The sequence below is a fragment of the Phasianus colchicus genome, chromosome 7, assembly GCF_987193195.1.
Source record: "Phasianus colchicus chromosome 7, bPhaCol1.hap1.1, whole genome shotgun sequence".
NCBI classification, from domain to species: Eukaryota; Metazoa; Chordata; class Aves; order Galliformes; family Phasianidae; genus Phasianus; species Phasianus colchicus.
The window spans coordinates 20243140-20263539 of NC_143442.1; the positions used below are offsets into that span (position 1 = coordinate 20243140).

General features: G+C 42.6%; 1 protein-coding gene across 2 annotated transcripts in view; it reads right to left on the minus strand.

Annotated features, from left to right (window-relative positions):
* Positions 1–20135, minus strand: part of SP3 (Sp3 transcription factor) — a 31551-nt gene extending 11416 nt beyond the window's left edge. The window contains exons 1-5 of one of the 2 annotated variants that reach the window (XM_031599455.2): positions 19874–20131; positions 19423–19547; positions 19132–19245; positions 7816–7906; positions 6544–7710 (exon numbers count right to left, since the gene is read on the minus strand). In XM_031599455.2, the coding sequence (XP_031455315.1) occupies positions 6544–7710; positions 7816–7906; positions 19132–19245; positions 19423–19547; positions 19874–19880 (1504 nt within the window). In that variant the 5' untranslated portion in view covers positions 19881–20131. Of the gene's footprint in view, positions 1–6543; positions 7907–19131; positions 19246–19422; positions 19548–19873 lie in introns of both variants that reach the window. The other variant, XM_031599454.2, reaches the window with a different exon arrangement.
* Between the last annotated feature and the right edge of the window lie 265 nt (positions 20136–20400).

A 20400-nucleotide genomic window follows, 5' to 3' on the forward strand; every position in this document is an offset into this window, starting at 1 on the left:
GTCAGCACAAGCCACTTCCAGCCTGCATGTGTGTGCCACCAAAACATTACCAGTCATCTCCACATAGTTTTCTGGGACTAGATACATTGATCCCTAACATTACAACAAGCTCATGCAAGCACTGGTAACATCAAGGCAACTTTTGGTTTTTTTACCAGTTAAACCCAGGCAAAAATGAAGGTCACACTTATTTCTGTGCTTCCAAATTTCCACGTGTCCGTGCTTCTTCATTAAGTTCCAGACCTAGTCCTAAATAAGTGTAAAGGGGAAATTAAGCCAAAACACTGTTTCAACTGAGTTCTTGGTATCTGAAGAAGCTAGACTTGTTTCAGCTTTTAGTTTCCTCTGATGGATGGAAATTGGGATTCTGGTGTACGCTTTCATTATGAAGGGACTATTCCATAATCACAGAGCAGAGAGCTGACTACAATATGGAACAAGTTTAAGTGCATCTGGTGAATAAAAATAACTACAAGATTCATTTTCAGCACTTCAGAGAAAATTAACTAAACTGATAGGATGAAACTATGCAGGTGTAAATGCAGCTGTACTGTTCTTGACCACATTTCAGCTTCAGTCATGCAGAAAGTTCCCGCTGCCCACTGATACAGCCAGGTTGACAAAACTCAGTACAGAAACCAGGAACTGCAGAAATAGGTAAGGAAAGCAGGAGGACGCAGAATTCTGGATCAAGTATTCCTATGTGAGGGTATTAGAAAGCTACTAGGGACAAACGACAGAACTGTCAGCAACAATTAGGAAAGTCAGAACTATTTGGTAAATATTCTGTTCTTTATTTACATGAAAGACAAATAATTGTCCTACAACTATCTAAGAATTAAATGCTTTCCACTGCCAAAAAGTCAGCAAGATGCTTAAAAAATAAAAAATCTACTATAGTAAATGCTTAGTAACAGATCACCAGATTAGGATAATTTTCATTCGGTAATTTTAAAAGAAGGCTGAAGAGCTTTTTGCTGCTTTAATGCTGTAAGTCGGGGAACACGTGAGTGCTTCAGTAGCTTAGAAAAAAGGCTAGCACTGTGGTAACACTGTAAAAGGATAAACAAAGACTTAAGAAGTAGGGAAAGAATTAATGCCCCTCTATATGGCATTATGGGAACTAAGAGGTGCAGAAGTTGTTCTTAAATCAGTGATGACACCGTTCTTGATAAACCACACTTGAGACTTCTGCACAGCCAAGTGACTTATTAGGATAAAGTAAAACATTTTGATTAAGCAAATTTAACTACAAAATGCATGTGGAACACAGGGATTATAAAACAGCATGATGTTTAAATGCAAATTGAGAACTATCACTTCCGTATGACAAAGAGTGAAGAGGACTTATCACTGACAGTGCACATTTCTTCCTCCTTTCATCCTTAAAAATTACTACCTTTTGAAACAACATGCCTTTTACAAGCAGTATTTCCATGCTGACAGCCCATCTACAACTCATCATCCAAACACTGATGCATCAAGAACCTCATCTTCACGAGGGCAATTGGAACACAATCCTGGTGAGCACTCCTGGCATTATGAAAAGACTGACAACGTCCTTGCTATAAACTTCATACACTTTTTTATGAGCCAGATGCACTAACAAGTTACCTTGAGAGATGAGAACCAAAGTATGTAAATCCTGTGAACAGGGTTAAAAGACAGGAAAACTGTACAGAACCTGAAGCAACAGACCTAAAATTATAAGACCGCACAAAGACAGAAAATGGGTTCCCAGCCTTCTTTTTTAAGTTAAAGCAGTAGTAGAAATAAAACATCTGGCCTCTGACTTGACAGTTATTTCCAATACAATCCCACAGGTTGAAGGGAGTTTTTCTCCTGCTTCATGATTAACTTGTCAAAAGGATATTTGAAAAATGCGCAAGGAATGAATATGTGAAATTGAATAAGATTTTATTTTATGAACATCCTCAAATATAAATAGGATAGCCCAAAATAGATGTTGTTAGATAAAAATATTTACTTAACATCATTGCTTCAATTTACCTGATGGACTTGGTAGGACTGTTTTAATAATCAGATTCAATTTCATGCTATCGCCATGCCCTTCTCACTAAAGCTTGGCAGAAAGGACACTTTAGAAGTAAAAAATGTAAAACTGAAAGTAAAATTTAAATAAAGTCACGAACCGAAAGACTGAAAAACAGCCAGAAGTTCTAGAGGCCCACACAAAGCTATGCTTCAAGCAGCATTCTGCACTATTTCACCAGAAGCATTAAAACAACGAAATGATAATCCCAACCCATAGAATTGTAAATACTCTATTTTTAACTACGTTTGAGGGTTTAGTGTTTAACCTAAACAGACGTTAGACCTCAGCCTCACAAGATACCAGCAGGTGAGAGAATGGTCATCTGTCACTTTAGCAACTATTCACATAGGCAACTATTTACCTAGAAAACTGCCTTTTTTCTTCTTCTTTTTTTCCCCCAAATTGTTAATAGCTAAATTATTTTACCATGACTTCAGGTTCTGATAGGACTAGAATGAAGTCCCCACTACAAATAGCCAACTACTCCCATTCTCTATCAGTTGGTGTAGCCTGATCAACAGGCATGACTATAAGCTTCACCGGCAGCAGGCAGATGAGTCCCTAAGTAGCTGCATGTAATCCTGCAGTGTAAGAGCCAGGAAGAAAGACACAGAAATGAAGACCTGTTTTGCTGGGACATTTGAAGACAACTCTTGAAAGGGACTCCTCTGACTTCATTTCAACCATAGACCAACCTGGAAAACTGTAGTTTTTTATTTTCAAATAAATTAATCTTCCAGTTGTGTTGACAAGCAACAAAGTTCCCTTTCAGGCCAATGCTACTTCTTTTCAGGTTACTTGCTCCTTTCTTCAAATGATACAATCAAAAGGCATATTTAAAAAAAAAAAAAAAAAAAGAAAAATCAAATCCAGCTTCTTACAAAAAAAAAAAAAAAAAAAAAAAGTGAACCAATCTAGATCAGACCTGGTATAATTTAATTTTTTCAGGAAATATCCAATCAAAAAATCATGATTCAGTACATTAGTAACTTAGACACAATGACAATTAGATTTTTATTAACACTGCTAATTCTCCTCGTTCCTGACCAAATTATTTCCAATCGCCAGAACTTACAGGATAAGAAACATGAAAACCAAGAGAGTACATCTTAATACCCTGTATTTTTCTGAAAGGAATGTTATTTCACATAAAATGTTTGAGGACTAAATCTATAAATACAGCAATAAAAACAAACACCTTACTTGAACAGCTGTGTTGCTCAAGAATAACATGAACTGGGCTCCTAATGTCTCTTTTAGTTACAGACAATGCAGTATTTTATTACAAAGTGCCAATAAAAGGAGTGGGCTACTAAATACTTTTTTCAGGCTTCACTTCCTCCCAACACTGGAAGACCGAAACCAAAATTTCAGTGAATATCTCTCCTTGCCAAAGTTCAACACAGATACTGTTCAATAAGAGCTATTTGTTCTGAAAAGCAAAGCTAAAGAAAGCCCCACTTATAACTAACTCTTCCCTTCTCCACCTTATGAAAGCGCTAAGCACAAAAAGATGGAACATGAGCTCTAGTAAATGGCTTAAGATAAAGCAAGCTCATGCAAGGCTTTTCCACACAAATTCAGTGCAATGAAAGTCTCTCCGGATAGACACCTGGTAAAACAGACATTCTGGTAGAAGGATAATTACTGGACATTTCTGAAAGAAAACTGTACATTTACAGGAGAAAACTATGAGCTTTGTATTAGGGCCATGATGACTTTCCATTATGTAAGCAAAAGGCAGGCTGGGAACAGGGAGGATGTCCTCTACTGATGACCTGCAAAGCAAGGCTTGGAAGAACACCTCTTACACAAAACTATAGCTACCAGCATCTAAAACCAAACCTTCAGTTTTCACAGATAACAGAGCAATCTATATTATTTCACTTTCAAATAATTAGCAACCACCTCTGATCGAAGACTAGGAATATACTTGTATTATTTTATCTTCAAGTAGAACATCGCTGCTAAATGAAAACAGAAGCGACAGCCTAACTGCGTTTGTTATGGAATTATTATTTTCATTGGTATTTTTTACACGCACTTCACTGACATAAAGTGAGAATATATGGGGAAATCCTTCCCATCTTACTTCAAAACTTCTTGGTAGTTTGCAGAAAAAGAGGAATCAAACTCTCACCCTTTACCTTTAACTTCTGCCATTCTGCTGTCCCTTCCACACACCTTCCTCTTTTGATTTAAATTTAAAATTAGTCCTCATCGTCTGTAGGTGAGAAGGGCAATGTATTTTCCATAGGGGAAAAAAAAAAATAAAGATCACTATTTCCTCCTATTTGGCTATTTATTCTTCAATCTGCAGAGGGGAGCCAGATCACGTTGTAAAGAAGGAGATGAACTCACTGAACAAAATTATTTTCTACAACCTTGATATAGACAAAATATTGCACTCGTATGGAAAAGATGCCGAAGGTCAGCCAGTGTTCCTTCAAAAATGTGAGTTTCCGGTAATATAAAGCAAGGTCCAATTAAATTCTCTCAAAGTTTATGGGATGGAAGTTCTAATACCTTCCAATCTGTGTATTTTTCCTACTTTCTAGGAACAGTGTCACTGGAAATCTCAGTCCTATCTTTAATATAACCAGGTGTCTGTTTGGGCAATAATTTCTGCTACTCCTCTGTTGCTTCTGCATGTTTAATGGCATTTCATATATTGCACTTACTTCCATTCACACATGGAATTCTTTATAACACAATATAGTTCAGGAATGCTTGATGGAATGCCCTTGCATTTGTTAAGGAACCAGCATTAAAACATTCTCAAGGAATGCGAGTAGACAAACTAATGTACACAGCCAGCTCAACTTTTTCTGTTCTTTTGTTTTATTTCCTCTCTGCTGTTCTTTTTTACCTTTAATTTCGAATTGATGTGGTTAACCCATAAACAATACCATTATACATATGATCCTATACCAAATATAAACCTTAGAAACTAAGTTATCCTCCTCCTTGCATTTCATATTAGCCATCATGCCCTTTTTCCAAGAGACAGAAAAACATTCATCAGTGCTATCACGCACAGTGTGCTTTTTGTTACCTCACGGGTCTATACCTAACATCCCTGTAGGTAGTAACAAGGTGCAACAGAGACAAACCAAGAATTGTGGTGTCCGCAAATAGAAGACTCATGAACCAAGATTACCCAGCTAAGTAAATGCCATTGGAAGCACATTCCTCTGTTTGGTGCTGTTGTCTAGAAGCCAGTGAAGAGCAAGCTTTTATGTAGGTCTGGGTAACTTCTCTTTGCTAAGTCCATAATATAGAAGTTGTTTCCACCAACAAAAAATACTAGAAAAATATCCCAATTATTATTTTACATTGCAAAGGGAAAAGCAAGCTCCTGATATTGAACAGCAATAACTACGTAAGTATTGTAATAACTACATCTTAATTCATCAACTCCTCTAGACATTTTTACTTAATGATGCATTCTGCTCACGTGCTTAAATAAGCATACAAAACAAAACATTTATACCTTGTGGTAACATGCATGCTTCTGAACCTTAATGCACCAGAGCTTTAGAACACATAGTTATGATCAGATAGTGATTCCCAGACTACTTTGTGCAGTATTTCCCTCCAAAATTACTTCTACTACCCACTTGGTCCCTCATAACTAGCCTGATCACAACTCCACAATGATGGGATTAAATGGCTTATGATACAACAAGTCTCGAATCTCTATTATCTCCTATTCTTTCTTTTAGGTAGCTATGCTCTGAAGTTCAAAATACACTGTATCACATTTATGAAAACTAAACATGAATGCCAAGGCCCAGTTTTATGAAAACCACATTTCTTAGCTGCTTAAAGAGAAAAAACATGCTGTGAGGCTCATCATTAACAGCTGTATATTCAGAAATATAATGCAAGTAAGTAGTACTGGGAATTCATAAATGTTTTTTAAGACCTTCACTTTGATATTCACACGCTTGTTTCACTTCTGCTTACATGAGTTTTGTACATCCTGGTCACGCTGACAGTAAATCAACAGGAAATGAATTTAACAAAACATTAGATTATTAAGAGCCCCTCAGAGGGGCCACACATTTTCAGGAAAAAGAACAGCAAACAAATATTTGCACGTTCCGTGGAAACTTCACCTTTTCGGTAGGGGTACATTAATGACACTGCTGTCTTGGAAGTGTGGCTGATAGTCAGGTTTCCAGCACTTAAATTTAGCACCCATATTTTCTGCATTGTGAGACTCAGAAGTACAGCCTATTAGAAGTGCACTTAACTAATAAGAACAGTTGAGTGTTACAGGAGCTTCTGCTAAAAGAAGTGGAGTGGCATCATCATTATAACTGTTTCTTATAGAACAGCATTTTCAAATAAAATCTATCATTACTTTAACCCACCGTATTTCATAGGCTTCTACAGCAGAACAACGTTACAATTATCATCATTCAAACCAACTACATACAATAATAAAAAACAATTTTCTGCAAAAAGAGAAAAATAAATACCTGCAGGACTGCCAGCATTTTCTCCTTGATGCAGCTGAATACCAGCAGAATCTATAGAGTTTACTGTAACTGTCTGTAGATTTGGCAACTGAGCAGTGCTTAGACTAACTGGAGTTGATGTCAGTGCCCCACCTGCTGCAACTTGACCAAGAGTGAGAGTCTGCACAGGGGTTAGAGTTATTTGTTGACCAGGTGCATTCTGAATTTGCAGGTTCTGCAAATTCTGAACTCCTTGCACTTGAAATGTCTGCCAGGTTATCTGCCCAGAAGGGGTCACTGTTTGTGCCTGAATTAAAAAAGTTCCAGGATTCAGCTGCAGTTGAAGATTCTGAAGAGCCTGTGGAGATATACTCTGACTTGCTTGCACACCGTGGATTGTCTGTTGCGCAATACCTTGTACAATCTGGGCTTGACTGGTTGGCTGCTGAGACTCTTGAAGCTGTATGTGTTGTACAATTGGCTGCGCTGTGGAGACCTGAATATTCTGAGCCTGCGTATCATCAGAGACTGATGTCTGAATGTAATTTCCCTGAAGATCAGAACTGTGAACTTGACCACTAGTTGTGGTCAGGTTGTTTGCATTTTGTTCCAATATACTTGAACTGTCTATGGTAACGGGCAATTGTGATGAAGATGATGTTGGCACAAATAAGTCATTATCAGTGGAGGTTTCTGTAATTTCGGGAGAAACTTGCTCACCAGTCCTTTCAGAAGTATCTGAACTATCCATGGCCTGTCCAGTATTTATCAAGTGCCCATCTGCATTAATGCCTGCTGTCATGGTTTGAGAACCACTGCCAAGTCCCAGAGAATCTAGATCAACACTATTGATGGGTACAAAAGTAATATTTCCTGGCAGTCCAAGAGGGACGTTAGCAACTACTTGTGCTTGGCCAGGAAAAGACGAACCACCAATTGCAACTCCCTGAACCTGGACTTGACCAGACTGCGATAAGATATTCTGAATATTAGTTGAAGGTGATCCAGAGGCAATGATGGTTTGATTAGAGCCAGGAATGATCTGAATTTGACCGGTTTCTTGATTTATACTGCTATTATCAGAAGAGGCTGCAAAGCCAAGTTGAACTTGCTGACCATCCGCTGTCTGGATCTGGGGTATTACTTGGTATTGAACGTTAGACACTGTACCATTCGACGAATCTGATCCTGGTGCAACAGAAAAGATTTGTTGATTTTGCAAACTCTGAATAGGAAGGACATACTGCCCACTTGAAGTTACTGTGGCAGCACCTGGAATCTGTACTATATTACCAGCTTCATCCTTTATAGTGGTAGGAGCTGCAGACAAGACCTCCCATCTACTTGGAGTTCCTGCTAATTGCACAGAAGCCAAATCCCCTGTCTGAACAAAAAGAAAAAAGAAAAGAAAAAAATTAAAACGAAACATACAGATTACATGCTAGAACAATCATGCAATTTAATACTACAGATCAATATCCTACCAAAAAACATGCAGTGAAACCCCCGTAAACAACAGCAACAGGATTAGAACTACAAAATACAGATTCTGTAAGCGAGCTAATGCCTAAGTTGGGGTAACCAACCTGTGATTCATGAGCTGCATGTAGCTCACAAGCAGATGAAATGCAGCGCCTGTGCCGTGGCTACATCAGGTGACCAGCAGCAGGGTTACTCTGTATGGAGGCTGCTGGGTAATCCAAACCGCTGGCTGTGGGAACAAGGGAGCTGGCAGGGGCTGCTGAAGATGCCATCACCGTGTTGCCCCGGGACTCAGCTGCTCTTCTTACCTAGCCTGACACCCACTGCACAGCAGAGAATTCCCCACAGAGAGGGAATTTTTGCGAAGCCAGCATTGCCTCTATTGCCTAGAGCTCCACTGACTTTTGACTGAGTTATATATAATGTATTTGTGCACGCTGCAACTCAGCAACACAGAATATGAGGAGGTAACTTAAGTCATACGGTCGGAAAGCTTGTTATGCACAACACAAAGTCTTAGTATTTATAAGCTTACAAGAATGATTGTTTCACTATGCAAAATGGCCTCTAAAATTACAGATTTTTATACCAAAATCACAGCTGGATTAGACATATATATCTGTTTGAAAAAATAGAAAAGAAAAATCTATCTTTGTTAAGTCAGAACAATAGAACAGGCCAACGTTTCAGAACAGATCCCCAGATGGCGAAAGTTTAAAGAACCTACAGATTGATGTAGTATGTTTTTGCTTCTTATTCAGTAAAATAAAGATAAATTGCCAACTTAGCAAAGCAGTCTTTTTCAGAATAAAGTATTTAGACTGAACTTCCTGCAATGCTTAGCAAAGATTTATGTAATCAATCAACTCTGTATTGTAAACAACCACGACTTTAAAAAAAGATGTATTTAAAGTTTTTCCTCATCTGTACTATTGCACCATAGTAAATCAATGGAATAATTTAACATTTAGCAAAAAGAACTTGTCTTAAAACTCGTTATGCTTTAACTGCAAAACAGGTTTTGTCTCCTTGGTAGAGCCCACAGGACACAGAAAGAAAAGCTCTATCTTGTGCTCCTGCACCGATCCCATGATCGCTGCTGTTCGGCAAGTTACCAGAGCGTATCTCAGCTTCCTTCTAAAGCTGCATGCCAACTTCCTTTAGAGTAAAACCTGGGTGTGCAAAAATGTAGCATACAGCTTATCCTTCTCTAATATGGCACCGAGATTTAATTTAGCCAGCCAGAACGAATCACGTGGCATGCATCAGATTGAATTTACTCCACAAGGCATGTAGGGACTTTGCTAGTTTCACTTTCTTATCCTGCTCTGAGCTGCAATGCCAAAATGTTTACATATACACAAATACTTCTTAGGCTAAAGTATTTATTAAAAAATAGCTTGACTGCACTTGGCAAACTTCTTTTCCAATAAGGAAATCCACGATCTTGGTGCTAAATTCCTCAAGAGCTGTACAAAGAGTAATTTTCCAGAAAAAAAAAAAAAAAGAACACAAGCCTTTTTTTGCCCTGAAAGATACATAGTCTTTCAAGTAATTTCTTCATAAATAGACACAGCATCACCAAAACTGATTTTATAGCCTTAATATCTCAAGGAGCAGAAGGGGTGGGGGGGGGTGGGGGAAGAGATAGGGAGGGGGGTGTCTTGGTAATCTCATTTTACTATTTTCTTTTCCTCTTACACTGATCAGCCTTTCCTTTGAAGAACACATTTCCGATGTCCTTCAGCATTTTAATCTCATGATCTAGAAGATTACAAAAAGAGTTCTGCAACATTCCATACCACGCCATCCCATCTAGACAAATGCAATAAAAAAAAATCCATTTTCTTCTACTACCACATTAGCTTTATTATCTTGTGTTTATTATTTCCACACAGGTACTGGTTGCTGAAAGACTGCTAAGAAAGTTTGTAACTAGTCAATCCACTAGCATATAAACATTTATTAACATTTACTATGAAGATTTTTATAAAGTATTGAAAGACCCATAAAAGTCATAGGTAAACAGCATTCAGAAAATATAGAAAGCAAAAATATGACTATATGTTTAATGCGTGTTATTATAAAGTAAATGTGAAACATAATGTGCTGATATTAATGTCAGAATAAGTGAGAAATAATTAGTAATGCGAATGTGCAATGATGTACAAGGGCTGCTATGAAAGTAATGTCTTCTATTTTATTATGTTGGCCCACAACATCAGAACTGGATGTGGGTGGTGTGGCAGTAGAGACTGAACCATCCCACCTATATTCCATTACAGTTGTTGCCATGTGACAGATGGCAGCAGAGGGGCAGTCTGACAAAATGGCATCTGACATGGAAGTTTGTATGAAATGGATGTGTGCCACTGGATTCTTCTGTGAAGAAAAGATTACACCCACTGACATTCATTATTGTTATGGAGATCAAACAGTGGATGTTGCACAGCGAGGTGGTGGGTTGGTGTGCACTTCAGCAGTGGGGACAGCGGGTCCACCCTGCTGGTGCAGGTTTTGATGAGCACAACATGCAGGCTCTCATTCCCGGCTAGTGAAAATGCATAGCTGATGGAGATGACTATATTGAAAAATAGTTTTGTAGCTGAGAATATGCTCTACCAAACAGTGTTATTGTGTTCTTTGTATCTGTTGTAGTTTCCATGGAAATAAACTGGAAGCATACTTTTGGAGTTACCTATGTAACTCCTTGCTGATTTATGAGTAGGTACAACCAGATGCTGAATGTTTATGTGGACTGACTTAATAAGCAACAGCATGTTTGTACATATTTAAAGGGAACCTGTATCCTTCACAGTACAGAAATGACCTACTTCATTCTTCCCCTGCTCCCCAAACATGCGTTGATTTCCATACTCCCGTTCAATGGTCTCTACCCTTTTCACATTGGTGACACATCTTTTCTCACCTTTTTGAGATATTGTGAAGTCTTTCCCCAAATGGAGAAGTTAAGGCTAGTCACACACCTGGATATAAAGCTACTGGCATTTCATGCATTATGTGTAGCATAATACAGTTGTTCACATGCTGCCCTTAGAGCTGTCTGTATCAGAGCATACCAGAAGAATCATGAGGGTGGGGCAAAAAGAGGGTGAGGTTTTCAAGAAACGATCTGCCAGCTATCAAAATTGCTAGTATTACAGCTGTATGATGGAAAAGAGTATTTGAGGATGATCTCTAACCTCAACTGGTCATCAACGTGCAGCAACAAGGAGGGTTGTTATACCTTTTCTCAAAGATTACTGGGCTAGTAGGACACTTGGGTTCATCTTTGGGGTCATCCTTCATTGTATGCTCAAGCAATTAAAAATTATTGTAGTAACTCAAAGTTCTACTACTGAAGTATAAGCAGCAACATTTGCAGCCCACTCACTCATCTTTACAGCACTCCTAAAAAAAAAAAAAAAAAACTTGTTTCCTTGCTGTCTCTCAGCCACCTGTGAAAAATACTTTAAGAGAACAGATAAAGCAACAGCTCTTTTCCTTATCAGCTGATGCTCAGGCAGCAGTTACTGCAGCTGTTCCTTTAAAAGAAAGCTGAGCAGTGGCAGTCCATGCCCTGTGTGCCAAGAGATGGGGAAGGGACCCATGGAAAGATCAGAACCAGCACTGCTCAGACAACTGGGAGACTGGGAGAAAACTGGGAGCAACCGGGAGCATCAGGAAACAAAAAGAGAAGCCAGAGCAAGGCACAGAAAGAATTAAAATCAAGTCATATGTCCACCTGAAGAAAGGTCAAGGATCACCAAAGAACAGAAAGCACAACTGCTGTTCAGCCTGACTTTGGCTCTTTAACAAGCCTTGTATCATCTCTAGGTAGTAGAACAAAGAGATCTCTCTGAGCCAGAATTGTCATGCCTGAAGAATTGTCTTGTTCATTTTATTTTTTTTAAGAGAAAATTAAAGCAGCATTAAGTCAAGTGTTCAAGGAGATCAGAAAAACAAATACAGAAGATAGGATACCTTTAAAAAGCACCCTAAAGCATGCTGACGGAACTTGAGGTAAAAATATAAACCTGTAAAAACTGTAAAAATATAAAACATCCTTCACCAAAGTAAAGTCACACCAATCCTCACAGGGATATGTTGTAGGCAGCTGCATTTCAACAGGCCAAATGTGCCACATTTTAATTGCAGACAATGTGTCTTGCAGCTAAAGAGCTCCTAAAAAAAAAAAAAAAAAAAAACAACTTGTTTCCTTGCTGTCTCTCAGCCTAATGAACAAGATTGGCCAGTGCCTCATCCAAATTATAGTTTTGTGAAAGAGTAAGGGCTCTAATGCATGAGTTTAATACCATGTGTTTACCAAGCTACAGTAAACTATCTGTGCATTCTTGGGTTATTACAAATATAAGATAAAATACACTTGCTTCAACTCTGTCATTAAGCTATGAGCTAATACGTTCAATCTTGCCTTGGGTTAAAAACATGCTCAACATCAGTTACTGTGGTTCAAATGACACAAAGCTGCTAGTTAAAGCAAATTAATTCTGTTGCATGTTTCAGAAGCACTCAATTCAGAGAATACATTTTCCAAATCAAAACTTCATAGAGAATCAAAGGGAAAAAAATATTACTACGGGCGGATTAAAAAGTTGTTTTGTTTTTTTCTAAATAACAATCCCTATCCACTGAAACACATTTAAAATTGTGTCTCACTTAAGGAAGGTTCACATTATTTTGCTTAAGATGAACAACTGGGCTCAAAACAATCAGCAGTTTTCTTTTGATCACCGGAAGTCCAGAACCTGTTTAAATTAAGACAATCCCTGACAATAGCAGAAACTAGAACATTTCAGTATAAAGGAGCGAGACATGGCAACAAGGCACCAGTTCTAAGAAGACTGCATGTAAATTCATTTATTATTAACATCTATATATATATTAACACCCATGTAACTGCATACCAAATAGAACTCCGGGTAGAAGCTTGCATGAAATTTTCCTCATGCTTTCAAGCTCAGCCAAATCAGCAAGGTGATTAAGAAAGAGGACCTGGGGTCAATCAGCCTCAGCTTAACTACTAGGAAGGCAAAAGAACAAAAAACCTTGAAAACCATTTCCAAACACAAGAACAAGGTGATCAGAACAAGTGAGCTGGGACTTACCAAAGGGGAAACAATGCTTAATGAACTAATCTGACAGGCTTCTACGATGAGATGACTGGCTTGGCAGATGAGATCTGGAACGGGTATTAAGACCCTAGCCCCATTATATCATCATAGACAGTCTGATGAAGAACAGGCTAAACAAACATACAGTGAACTGAAAATTTGCATTGCTGGGTTCAAAGAGGTGCTGCCAGCAGCACAAACACAAGCTTGGGATCTGGTCACTGAATCCCAGTGGGGTCACGACTGGCACCAGTACTGTTTGACTTTTTCACCAAATCACCTACCTGATGAAACAGCAAACCTTCAGCAAGCTTGCAGTTACAAAATGGGTAGGGTGGGTAATACATGAGATGATTCAGAGGGACCTCAACAGGAGAGAAAATTGGGCTGGCAGAAACTCCGGGAAGTTTAACAAAAGACAAAAGGAAATGTGAAATCCTGCACCTGGGAAGGAATAACTCCATGCACCAGAATAGGCTGTGGGCCAACTGGCTGGAAAGCAGCTTTGCAGGAAAAGACATGGAGACCCTGGTGGATGCATTCATCGTAAGGCAGCAACATTTCTCTGTAGCAAAGGCAGCCAATATCACCCTGCACTTCATCGGAAGGCACGGGGCCAGCAACTTGTGGAAGGTAATTTGTCAACACTGGTAAAACGCAGTTCTTGACTCCCCAGGGGAAGAAAGGGATGGTCATAGTGGTGCAAGACCAGCAAAGGGCCATAGGGATGATTTAGGGTGTAGTATTTGATGCACAAAAACCAGATGAGAAAGCTGAGGCTGTTTAGTATTTGAGAGAGAGGGAGAGTGTGTGTGCGCGTGTGTGTGTGATCTTAGCAACGTTCATAGATACCTGATGAGAGGGTATAAATACAACAGAGCCAGGTTCTTCTTAGTGAAGACCAGTGAAAGGACAAGAGACAATAGGTAGAAATTAAAATATAAGGGAATCTCTTTGAAGAAGTGTTTGGTTTTTTTCCACTGTAATGACGACCAAACAGTGCTAAAGGTTGCCCTGAGAGGTTGTGAAATCTCCATCCTTGGAGATATTCAAAAGCCAATAGACACAGTCCTGAGCAATCTGCTGACAATGACACAGCTTTCAGCAAGGATGTTGGCCCAGACAACATTCAGAGGTCCTTCCCAACCTCAACTGTTCTAGGAAATGCTTCTGTGAGATCTCTTCCCACGTGAGCTTAAGAATCAGTGAGAACTTTTTGTTTTATGCTGTTTTTAAACATGGAAATGTTTTAAAAACATACTCTTATACTTCCTCCAAAAGGGCAAAAGAGAGTAAAAATCAATTTTTAAGAGTATTCTTAAAGCTCCAGCAGAAGAACTTCCATACTTGGTTCTGACCTAACATTTGTAAGACATAACTGGAAGAGACGGATAAAAGAACATTTTAAAAGGTGAGTTTCTGGACAGCAGCAAAGGAACAAAATAATTAGGAATACTTTCAACCTGAAACTCCTGTTTTGCAAAAGTATAGAACAGAGAGGCAAGACAATCCCAGACAGGCTTTTCTATAGTGGATAAACATGTTCTAGTGCATCAGTTCCCCTACAGAAACCTAGCATAAGAAAGCTGTATTATCATCCATACAGGAAAAAATGGATATTGAAAAAATTGGGGTTTCCTCAAAATATGAAATATGATTAAGGCCAGAGAGTTGAGAAGTATGGATAACTAATGCACAGCATTCATCCATATTTTTGCCCAATGCAAAGACCCTCATATTTCTCTATCATATCAGCACTACCACTATGTCCTCTAGAATGAGATTAAGCCAGTTGCTTCTCAAACTTCTTTAATTACAGTTAAAGTAATGTTATAAGGCAAAAATAAACTGGAATTCCAGATCTTCGTTAACTTCTGTGAAACACTAATACTCAATTCTAAAGCTGAAGATATGCCAAAGCAGTCTTGTAACACTCCTTTATTTGCAAAGGATACAAAGAAATGCATTGTTTACAGAACAGAAATGATACTTATCTTCCCCATATTGCTAATTATTAACCTCTCCACATGTTTTCTACATCTTGTTGGTAAGTGACAGTACATATGAATCATTCTCTACCTTTTTTTAAAAAATAATTATAATAAATCAGTGCAGCCCACAGTGCACTGTTTGCAACCACCTACCACAACTGGGGCAGTCAACTCTGACAGCTCCCATTCTTTGGAAGTTGCCAGGGCCAACAGCTTTCTCTGCCAGCCTGCCACTTCCAGCCCTCACAACGTACACTCTCATTAATCTTGCACTCTTATCCTCACCTATCCCCGCCATGCCCAGCACAGCTGTAAGAATGACCCTTGGGAATTCAAGAGCATCTCTTTTACCTTGCATTGCGATAGAAGAGCACAACACCATCCCAACTTTGCAGCTTCTAAAACAATCATCTGGTCACCCCAAAACCATTCAAGTGATCATCAAGGCTTTGTTAGACTGAAATTTTAGAATGTTTTCTTTTTTGTTTTCTCCTCTCTGCATGGCTCTACCATTTTCTGCATTGCTTCGTCTTTTCACCTAATTTTAAAATCTCTGTAAATGTTTCAACTGGAACTAAACTAGAATATTTATAACTAAATGAAAAAGAAACCAAAATATTAATATTAAAGTAGAATTATTAGTCAACAATAAACAGTGGAAAAAACAAGACCCAATCTAAAGCCTCCCAGGCTTCAAAGTCCCAACGGAGAGAAAAGCGTCCATAGAGGTCAAAATACATGAGCTGTCATTTCTAGGTCAGCCAGCAGGGCACCCCATCCCAGCAAGACTTCCACGCACCAGCAGGCAGCAGTATTCGAGGGGAAGTTTCCATAGCAAGCATTTGACAAACCCTGTATACAGCAATACGCAACTGAGGAAAAGATTCCCAGGTCACAACAGGCCCCAAACTTAAGGCCATCCACATTAAAATCAAAACTAACCAGGCAGAACACATAACACTGGTGACAGATGACCACAGACAGGGCAAATCATAGTTGCAAAGCCAAAGCTGATAGACTGCGATCTCCATCAATTAAGACAAGATCAACAGTAACGCCTGCTAATTTTTCGTCATCTAAAAGTAAGCACAGCTCTAACCAGAACCCCACGCAAAGCTGAAAGCCTTTTTAGCTAGAAATGGCCTCTCCAGTTCACAGAAGAGGTTTAATTCTCTCAACTATCTCCTTCATTTGCTTTCCGTACCAAGCAGTTGCCACTTTTATTAGCCTTTTTACTTCCACACTAATCCTTCCAGTGCCATGACAGTGGTGTCCAACAGGCCTGGGCTCAGGTACAAACAGAGAATCACATAATAACTTCATTTGGAAGGGACACAATAATTTCATTCTGAAGGTCACGTGGTCCAGCCCCCAGGCCCAAGGCAGGGCCAATAAGCTCACAGCAAACACAGCCACGTTAGCTCCAGCTCTTTCCGAAATCCCAGACACATGATATTCCCTGCATTCCTATGGGAGTTTTGTTGTTGCTTTTAAATCACCCTCCCGGTCTCTTGGGGAACAGCTGCAGCATACCATTTCAGCCAGGAAGGCAGCGTGCAGTAAATGGCTAGTCCAGCATACTGGCTCCAGCCCTGCTGTTTCCTACCAAGTGAATGTCAGCAAAGCATTAAGAAAATAACCCTACAACACAGCATTGCTATCCTTACACAGAAAAGCTCTTCAACTGCTTCTAGAAGCAAAGCCTACTCATATATCTTCTCCAGTTTACATTCTACCAGACATTCAGCAGTTGGAACCACAACCCAGGTCTGAAGATTCTGGGAAAGAATTGCCACCCAGTTGCCAAGCTCGGCACCACCACCCATATCAAACTCATCCACCTACAGTACTGGGGAAGCAATGACCACCACAAACCCCCATGAGGACAATGCATCTGTACCCAGGCTTCCAAATTTCATTTTCCCTACAAATTATGAGGTTACCTCAATTTAAGCCTGTTTAGCTCCTCCCTCTATGCCCTAACCCCCCGTAAGTTACATTCTGGAGATGAGAAATATCTGTACGCCACTAAATCCCTTTTGTTATTCTGTTTTTCACAAGGAAGATGTTTCGGGGACTCACTCACTCACTCCCCTCCCTTAATTAACGTCATTTTCATTAACTCCAATGTCCAGTTCAGCTACTGTTGGCACCTCCTTCAATTTATATTTAGAGTCCATTAAAATATTTTGAGTCATTCATAAGAAATGTTGTAGGAGAGAGAAATCACTGGAATGGTATAACCTAACTCACAGCAGGTTTTCTGGAGATGCCTATCTGCACATGTGGAGAGCAGTAAGTCTGTATTAATATCATTTTTAACCAGTATTTTGATCTCTCCTAAATTGTTCCTGCCTGGCCCTGTAAAGTCCCTTATACGTAAGCATAATGACAGGAATATAGAAGTGCCACTTCAAAACCTGATCACCCACTTTGAACCATCAGGAACTATTTGTCATATCCTGTTCTGGTACCTTCAGACCACTGTACCATGCCAAACAATAAACCCATCCACAGGATGCACAATTCCAGCTTTAAAATGAGAACAACCTTAAGATAGACATAGGAAAGCAAGCCACCACTTCAGCATCATTCATTTTCTAATGTGTATGCTTCTGCAAGAGACAGAGCCAACATCCACTCTTGAGCATCTGCTATTATGAAACAAAATTCAAAGCCAGTAAAAGGCAAGTGCTTAAGCATATATACAAGCTTGGAAAAAGTACGTTTGAAAGGAAGTAAAAATTTCAATACATTTTCAAGTTCCACTATTAGACTACAACATGCTGCATGCCCTCAAACAACCACCTTCAGTTTCCCTTCACATACAATAGACTGTAACACAGAGATGAAAACAGAGTATTTTAACAGTTAGCACTCGAGCTAGCTGAACTCTGTCATTAACGTTTTGATGTTTAAAATAAATAAATAAATAAAGTGCTGCCAAAGCCACGTGGTCCACCAGTAGACTGCTTTGCAGGCTTTTTTGCTCCCATTTGCACAACCCTGAAAACTGAGACCACAAACCTCTGAAAGGCTGTTGTACAGCGAGTTAAAAAAAAGAAGTGGAAACTTGCTTTAAGAGAAGAAAAGAAAGGCGAAAATGAGCATTTTTGCTGGTTTTCCTCGTAAACAAACAAACAAGCAAAAAGCCCCGCAGAGGTAATATATGCAATCTCCCAGACACAAGGCCAAATGAGGCTCTATCACAACGTTTTTACAGACGTTCAGCATGCTCCCTTCTACATACCGACATCTTTAGATACCGTTTATTTTAAGACACCCCACCTCTGCTAACCTTATGAGCCTAAGCCAAAAAGAGAGAATAGGTCGACCGATTGAGGAAGGAGCGAGCTTCCATCAGGCTTTTGTTACCGAGACGCTAACCTAGCCCACACGCGGACACATCCCTAGGTGCAAGCTCCATCTCATCGCGCGCGGTCCCAAGGTCATCGCGGCTCCTTCAGAGCAGACGGCACGGAAAGATAAGGACGGAAATTCGGTTGGCGATAGGAGGGACCGCATGGTAACCGCGTCTCGAAAACACAGCGTCGACACAGGAAGCAGCTCTCCGCCGCCGCGCTGGTTCCTAACAGCCATTTTACTGCTAACGACATCCTTCCCGCCAGCCGCCTTCATTTTGTGCCGCCGCCCGGCGCGGCTCCGGCTCCGGCTCGCGGCCGCGGGCTGCGCCCAGGTGGAGGTGGGGCGGCCCCGGGCTCCGGGCACCACCGTGTCCGGCGGCTTTCCCGCCTGCCCCCCGGTTCGAAAGTCAATGGCGGCGGGGGAGGGGGGAGCCAGCCGCCCGCCTCCTCCCGGGAGCCCGGCTCCTCCTGGAGAGGCAGGGGAGCCCGGGGACCCCTCTCCTGGCAGGTCGGCCCTGCGATCGTCCCTCCCCCCGGGCGGGCAGTGCCGCGCGTCCCGTCCCTCCCCCCGGGCGGGCTGGCTGTGCCGTCTCTCCCCCCGGCAGGCCGTGCGAGAGCGGCGGGGCGGGCACTCACCGCTCCGGCAGAGTGAGAGGCGGCGGCGGCGGCGGCCTCATCCTCCTCCGGCGACGGCGGGCCGATCTTGCTGCAGGTGGCCGCCAGCAGAGCGAGCGGTGACGGCTGCGCGTCCTACCCACAGTGGGCGGGTTCAGGGAGAGAAAGTGGGTGGCGGTTAGCGCGGGACGGCGGCCGGGCTCCTCGCAGACGCGCGCACAGGAAGCGGCGGCGGCGGCACCGGCGCCCGCGCCCGCTCGCAACGTGTCACCCGGGGGAGGGGGGGGGCGGCCCGGCCGGGCCCGCGCTTACCTGGGGGGCGGCCGCCGCGGCGGAGGCCGAGGCGTTGCCGTTGCCGTGCTGCAGGTACTCGCCGTGGCCGCTGCTGTCCACGTCCAAGGCAGCCATTTCCTCTTGTTTCACGGGCTGCTCGGGAGCTGCGGGCACGGCGGGGAGGGGGAGGGGAGCGTCACTGACGGGAGCGATCACCCCCTCCTCCCCTCCTCCCTCCCTCCTCCCCCCCCCCTAACCCCGGCGCTCCCCCCGCCCTCCCGCACGGAGCCCTCCTCCTCCTCCTCCTCCTCCTCCCCGTGCTGCTGCCCCTGCCCCTCTTCTCCCTCCTCCCCCTGCTCCTCCTGCTGCCGCGCTCAGTGCCGCTCTCGCCTCGCTGCCGCGCGGACGCTCGGGGGCCGGAGCGGGGGACGCGCAGGGCCGGAGCAGGAGCGGGGAGCCCCGCGGGGCGGCTCGGTCGGTGCGTACGTACCGGTCATGGTGCGGGTGCGAGCGGCCGGCTGGCGGGGCGGACGGCGGGCGGGCCGGCTGGCTGGCGCGCAGGCCCTGCGGGCCGGGCTAGGCGGCCGCCGCCGGGGACATGCTTATTGTGCTCACGGGCTGAAGCGGCGGCGGCGGCCCGAGCCTACTCCGGGGTTTTTTTTCCTATTTTGATTGACGGTGCGGGAAAGCCGAAAGGTGGGGCTTGCAGCGGGAGAGGGGGCCCGGCCGACACCGCCGCCCGCCCGCCCGCCTGCCAGCCCGGAACTCCCGCCTACGCCCGCGCGCGCGCGCTGGTTGGCTGCGCCTCGGCGCCAGCGCCGCTCGCACTGGCCGCCCGGCCTGCCAGTCACCCGCCGGGGGCGGGGGGGGCGCCTCGCGCCGAGGCGGCTTCCTGTTTGCCGGGGCTGGTGCGAGGAACAATGAGCGGCGGCCGCGGCCTGCTGCGTCCCGCGCCTCCCGGGCATCGCGCGGCGGCCCAGCGCCGCCGGGACGGCGGCGGGCGGGAGGCGGCGGCGG